The 6,596-nt window shown below is 40.2% G+C and overlaps 1 protein-coding gene across 2 annotated transcripts in view; it reads right to left on the bottom strand.

The window, feature by feature from the left end:
- Positions 1-272: 272 nt before the first annotated feature.
- itpr3 (inositol 1,4,5-trisphosphate receptor, type 3) overlaps positions 273-6,596 on the bottom strand; it is a 72,025-nt gene continuing 65,701 nt past the window's right edge. For both annotated transcript variants that reach the window (XM_085258957.1, XM_085258958.1), the window contains 7 exons: positions 6,399-6,588; positions 6,233-6,325; positions 4,438-4,556; positions 3,992-4,157; positions 3,740-3,900; positions 3,496-3,657; positions 273-2,898 (listed from right to left, as the gene is read on the bottom strand). In XM_085258957.1, the coding sequence (XP_085115083.1) occupies positions 2,782-2,898; positions 3,496-3,657; positions 3,740-3,900; positions 3,992-4,157; positions 4,438-4,556; positions 6,233-6,325; positions 6,399-6,588 (1,008 nt within the window). In that variant the 3' untranslated portion in view covers positions 273-2,781. The remainder of the gene's footprint in view (positions 2,899-3,495; positions 3,658-3,739; positions 3,901-3,991; positions 4,158-4,437; positions 4,557-6,232; positions 6,326-6,398; positions 6,589-6,596) is intronic.

The following is a 6,596-nucleotide window of genomic DNA, read 5'->3' as shown; positions in this document are numbered from 1 at the left end:
TACATTTAATGAAATTATATTTTTCAGAATGCTGATGGTGTCATTCTTTTGCATCTGATGGGTCGAAATATGTTTTTTCTTTTTCTTTATCGTTGACATTGTCAGATCTTTTTAGTTTTGTGCATTTTCAACTGACTGTTGAAAAGAACTGACGGAGTTTTCGTTTCCCTTCAGGATTATCTGTGAGTCCTTTCAGATTTGTCTTCTTGTTCTCCAAACAGTTTTCAAAATAGCAGCTGGAGTAATAAGAATTATGACCCAGAGACCCAAACTTAAAGTGAAACCATTTAACTTTAATATTTGCATTTTAAATCTAAAACTGAATCGTTTGCATTAAATACAGTTTATTCAATGTAAACGTGAGAAAACGTGGATTTTCGTCTTCATACTTCTCACTCGTCTGTTTCTCAATGAAAAAGCTAAATGACATTTTTACTCATAAATCCATCATCCAGCGTCTGTTACAGCGTTAAAGAAAAACAAACCATAGCTTCTGTCTGATCTCACACAAACCTTAAATCCTACAAGTTTCCCAGATGTACAATTTAAAAAAACAAAAACACACATCTGTGTTCAGCTCGCTTTACAAACAGAAGCACAAATGAAATTGGCAAACACAAGCTGCATGTTTCTTTCTATTTACATTTTCTTAAAGTTATTAAAGTGAGTTGAAGGTTAGTTTTACAAACACACATTTGCACACATTAGCAGTTTTTATTAAACTTGGTAGAAGCTTGAGCTCACCCCAAAACAGGAAGTTTGGTCTTTTTGCTCTTTCTCTTTATCACTAAAGCCATCAAACATTCTGTCTAAGTAATAATTTAAATTGAACTCATTTTCTGTTTAGATAAAAAGAAGCAAAAAAAAAAAAAAGAAACTGAGGTTTTCCAGCTGCACCATGACGCTCCCATTTTTGTCTGACTGCATCTTAAAAACCCAAAGATGTGACACAAAATGCACAAACTGCTTCCTACAGCGCCCCCTACTGTGTGGATGCCGGCATCTACAGCTTATTTCTTGTGTGCTCATTAATGAGCAGATTTCTGAAATATTAAAAACTAAACAGCTAGATGATAAATTAGACATTTCTAAGTACAGTCGTCTGGAAAGTCAAACATTTCTTCAAACCAGGTACGTGATGTGGACATTTGTGTGTTATAGTTTGTGCATCTGTGGGTACACTTGGGTCTGATCAATGGAAGTTTTTCATGAGCGGGCGAGCGAGAGGTTCACAGATGTCCACGTGCCTACATGTTTTTTTCTTTTTTTGTCGTCATCTACAGAGGCTTGAGAATTTACAAGTTACCCGCGACCTTCAGGAAGACTTGAAGCCTAACAGGAATGAACTATTCTGTCTCCAGATGTTTGTGTCAGAGCGTAATCGCCTTGTGTTTCATATTTTATTTTTAAGAAAGTCACCCAGCCCACACTGATCTGAAATGACTTGTATAACTGTGGCAGACTTGTGCTAGCTATATCTGTGAAGGTTCTCAGTCATCCAGGTCATCGTAGTCTAAGGAGCTTGGAGGGAAAAGCGTCTGGACTTCTTTAAGTTACGTGAAGTTACATGTTTCACCTCAAAAGCGAAGAGCTTAAAAATCTGGGACTCTCCACCATTTGACCTCAGAACTGAAGAAGCTTCTTGGATGAGAGGTGAAACGTCTTCAAGACAAATAAAGAAGTCCAGACACTTTTCTCTCCAAGCTCCTTAGACTCACGTGCTAGCCAGTTATTATATCAATATTTCTTTGAATAAGAGCTGAACAAGACTTTTGACAGCTGCGTCCATCTTTGGCTTTGTGTTTCCCTGTTTGTGCAGCAGAGGCTCATTTTAATCTCGCTTCATTTTATTGGTCAAACATTGGTTAGCCACTCACTTTTTCTTCTACTTTTGTTGTTTGGTTGTTGCTGGCAATGATTTTAGTGCATTACAGCTACCTCTGGTAGTATCAGCGCGCCAAACATACATTTTTATTATTACATTTTTTTAATTAATGTGTTGAAAAATGATAACCATCCCTAATGTTTTCATTGAGATGAATATGATTAATAATAATAATACTATTATGGGGTTTTTGCCGGGTCTTACACTCACGTTAGGGCTTTTCTTCTCACCCTGGTTGTGAAAGGTTCCAGATCTGATTTAAAACAGTTTAGCTGTGTTTTTCTGTCTGAACTTACTTGTGGGCTGTTTTCAGACAGCTTCGTGTTAGTTTAGCAAACAAGGAATTACTTTAGGAATTATCTTTGGACATGCTGTGCAATGCACTGCATAAATAAAATAGCCATGTGCTGGCTAATTTCTTTTACACATGTATTTTTCACCTGAAGCCATAAACCTTTAATACGTGCTGTTTCCACAAGAAGTAAGCTTAATAAAATACACTTAATTTAAAATTGACCAGGTGGAAAGAATCCACAAACTTCTGCTGCACAAAGAAAACCACAGCTGCTTTATTTTAACCTGGGCCGTGAAGAACACCTGGAATGGGAAAATTTAGGGCTAAATTTGTCCTGTGACCTGAGCAGGGAAGAAGCTGCAGGTTTAAGAGGGTCAGATCAGCTATTCCGATTATTATTGTCAACCAGCAATCTGCTGACAATCAGAACGTTAATCTGTTGGATATTTGCCGCTATGAAACTGTGTGAAAGCTGCAGGTGCTTCAGCTGTTCTAGTGTTTCTGTCTTTGTGTCCATCAGTCCAGCTGGATGGCTTACAGATCTAGAGATGACCATGTAGTGAACATCAAATCCATCTGTGTGCCAATGTGTCGAGTGTCTTTATGTTTTGTAGATCTGATGGTTTCCTCCTGCGGCGCTGGGAGGCACCGCACCGCTCGCTCCGCCCTGGACGTCGACAAAGCCCATCCTCTGCCTCCTCTTCCTCTGCTCCGTCATCTGCGCGCGCGCACACACACACACACACACACACACACACACACACAGAGTCACTAAACGCCACCCAAGCTGTGATTCAGTGTGTTTATGTGTGCTGCTGTGATTAGAGCTTTGCTCCTCAGTTATGGTGCCACCAATGTGGTGCATTAAAAATGTTGTCCTGCTAACTGTGAAAGCAGTTGAAAGATCAGCTGCTGATTCTGGATGAATTTCTGCTTTTAATGAATGAACAAAAGTATAGTCAGCATTTACTTGATTTGGGCTGCAGTGTTAGGATCTTCCAGCATGTCGTGGGGCAGAATATTTTTCACATGTTAACCCTAATATTTTGACCTATCAGGGACTTTTTGATTGTCTGAGGTAGCTGTAACATAACTTAAGATGGAAAACATACCCCATGTTTGGTAATGATTGCATATGATTGACTATTTCATCCAAACTCGTGTAGCTGACCCGACTGGTAACCAGTTAGCCTTGGCTGATGAAAGTAATTATAAACAGATTCATTAGCTTAAAAAAGTTAAAGCGAGCTGAAATTTGTCAAATCAAAGTCAACTTTGTTATTGTCAGTGCATCTGTCCCTTTGTGTGCAAATACCTGCTCTTTGAGCTCCGTCAGCTGGGCGGTCAGGGTTGTGACCACCTTCATGGTTGATACCAGTTTGTCCTGTAACTGCCTCATCTCGTTCTGCTCGCCATCGCTGTCTGTTACCACCAGTGACATGGCCTGCATCCGTGGAAACCAGTCCAGGTTGTTGTTCTGAAGCAGCAGAAGAAGAAGCAGTTTATTTGTGAACCTGAAATCGCAGCCATGTCACTTTTCTTTCTTTAACGTTTCCCACCTTGATCATGTGAGCCACGTAGCTCTCCGGTCCTGTGTAGTCCGTCTTGTTTTTCTCGCGCACCAAAACGATAAAGTAGAGGTAGTTCCAGATATTGTGCTCCAGTTTGATGTGCTCTTCGAAAGACACCGTCTTATTGTCAAACTTGTCTCTCTCGAGGCCTGCAGCAGAACAAAGAAGACCAAGCTCCTTCAACAAATCTACTGTTAGCTGATTGGTTTGTTAGTCACAGTGTGAAGAACGTCTACAAACCGCAAATGAAACATGTTGTTTTCAGAATTTCTTCCTTCTTCTGCTTCTCACTCCTCAAGTCTGCGAACGTGTCGATGATGACACCGAAGATCAAGTTGAGGACGATGATGATGACGATGAAGTAGAACAGCAGGTCATACACAACTCGAGCGGGAAACAGTGGCTCCTGAACACAGACCCGGGAAAGGAATTTAGCCTTCACTCTGCACTAACTTCTTACCTGATGATCTTTTATCTATTTTAAAACTTCATCTTCAGAGCAGCTAGCATTTATAGTCCTGCAGTTTAAGATCATTTTTTTAGTAACAGCTAATTTAAAAACCAAACTGCACCCTTCTGTGGCAGAATATTTCCACATGATAAAGAAAACGTCAGATAAAAGCCAAAGATGTAGGCTGTGCATTTTGTTATCGGAGAGCAGCATTCAGGTAAAAACTGTCTCGTACATTCTTAGATGGTTTGCGGAGGACGTCTCCCACTCCTCCTCCATTCCTCAGTCCGTGGTTCAGCACAGTAACGATACACATCAACAGAGTGTCGCATGCTCGCTCAGAGTCCGGCACCTCTGAAACACACACACAAAGACTCATCAAGGACATTTAACAATGATCAAATACAAAGTCGGTATAAATGTAAAGTTATGGTGTGTAAAACCTTTCACCACTAGTTCTGTTTTTCTACCGCTCCGAATCAAAGTGTATAATCCCAGCTATGGTGGCTGTTATAGCACAAACATGTTTTAGTGGAGCAAAAGAGACCAAAAATATTAAAACTTAGTATTTAAACCATAACTGCCTTCCTGGCATATTTCTACTACTGTTTGGAGTGGATCTGTATCCAGCCCAGAGATTCCTTTTTAGAGGCTGTCAGTGCTCTGTTTACCTCAGCTGTCAATACCGCATAAGAAGCATCCACATTTACTCCAGCCTTTAAAAACTTTGTGATACGAGTCTGTAAGTGAGTGAAGCTCACTTCTGACCAATGACAGCGATACTACGTGAGTTATTGAGGATATGTTGAAGATTTAAGCGCTATCTGCCCCTGTTAGCTGTTGTTAGCTGGCTGCTCTTGAAGTGGATCTAACATTGTTGGTCTCTGACACTTTCTGAGTAACTTTTTGTATGATGTGAAAATATAATCTTCTAAGAGTTTTGAGTGGGAAAGTGTGATTTTTATTTTATTTCATTTCATTTTTTTAGTTTTGAACACTCAGCTAAAATTAGCTAGCACAATGTTAGCTTATATGCAGCTGATATTGATGTTTAGCCAGGTTGTTGTCAGTTTCATGGTGGCTTCCACTAGGGCTGGGCGACATGAGGAAAATCTAATATTGCAATATTTTTTGGGATATCGTGATACCCTCCCTGAAGTCAAGGTTTTTATATAAATATCACCACGAAAACCTCAGAATCTGATCTAAAAGCTCATAAACACCATTTCTACAACCACCAAACAGCCAAAACAACAAACAATTAAACGAGCAGTAAAGTAACGTGAAATATGAATAACACAAATGACAAAGCCATGAACTCACTTGACTTCATGTAACCAAACAAACGGCACGGTGTCTAGATCTCACAGATTCCAGAACTGCAAGTTTCATCACACTTCGACCAAATTTCACTGAACCAGCTACAAATATGCTTCACATTCGATAAGCATTAACATGGAATCAGACTTGCACGTGCCACTAACCCCATGCTATCATTTTTCTGTAAAGCAAATTTACCTAAGGCTATAATTAAAGTAACCTTAACCATTTTCCTCCGTTTGTCTCGCCGATAGCTTTGGCGAGGGGAGATGTTCACATGCAGAGTTTAAAACAGTCTTAATTTTGCATGGATGACTTTTCAGCATGTTTTGCAATTTACCCCATTTTGTTCTACATCCTCCTCAAATCCAAACCACACGATGACTTAATGCATCTTAACGCTGGTATTGCATCCTCACCAGCTTTACGAAACTTTGAGTGCTCCAGTAGAGTAAAATAAGCGCCATATAAGAACCAGCCCATTTACCGTTTAACAGCTCCAAAACATATTTTTGTATTTGTATCTGTGGATAAACACCATTTTAAACTGTTATATAGTTATTTAGCTCCCTGTCTATACTTGGACTCCAGTAAGTGGTGGAAATTGGATAATTGTATCTATTTTAGTTAGCTGAACGAGTTGTTTTCTAATACATGTTGCAAAAACTGACTACTGTCAGTAACCATCTAGTGATGTGTCTGTCTCTTACCTTCCTCTTCAGTGTTGGTCTCTGCAGTGCAGCTGACTCCGTCTGCAGAGCACGACTTGAGGAAATCCTGAGAGGCTTCACTATTTTGAGAAGCTGAACAGGAGACAGTAACTAGTACCGATTAAGGTTTTGGTATGAGGGTTAATTTTAACAGCTGTGAATTTACCTGCAGCAATCTGTGCCAGCGGGTCGACCTCCATAATGAAGTCCTCCTTCAGGAAGAGGAAGCCCACAATGGAGAAGAGGTACACAAGGATGAGAGCGAGCAGTGCCGTGAGCAGGATGGAGCGCCCGTTACGCGTCACGCTGTTTATCACATTTAACAGGGTCTCCTCCCTGTAGATCAGGTCAAAAAGCTGCCCGA

The sequence above is a fragment of the Mchenga conophoros genome, linkage group LG20 (genome assembly GCF_057382185.1).
Source record: "Mchenga conophoros isolate Kocher_MC1m ecotype Shallow Benthic linkage group LG20, M_conophoros_male_GT1.1, whole genome shotgun sequence".
Classification (NCBI taxonomy): Eukaryota; Metazoa; Chordata; class Actinopteri; order Cichliformes; family Cichlidae; genus Mchenga; species Mchenga conophoros.
Note: the sequence above shows the minus strand (reverse complement) of the source record. Positions and strands in the feature narration are given on the sequence as shown.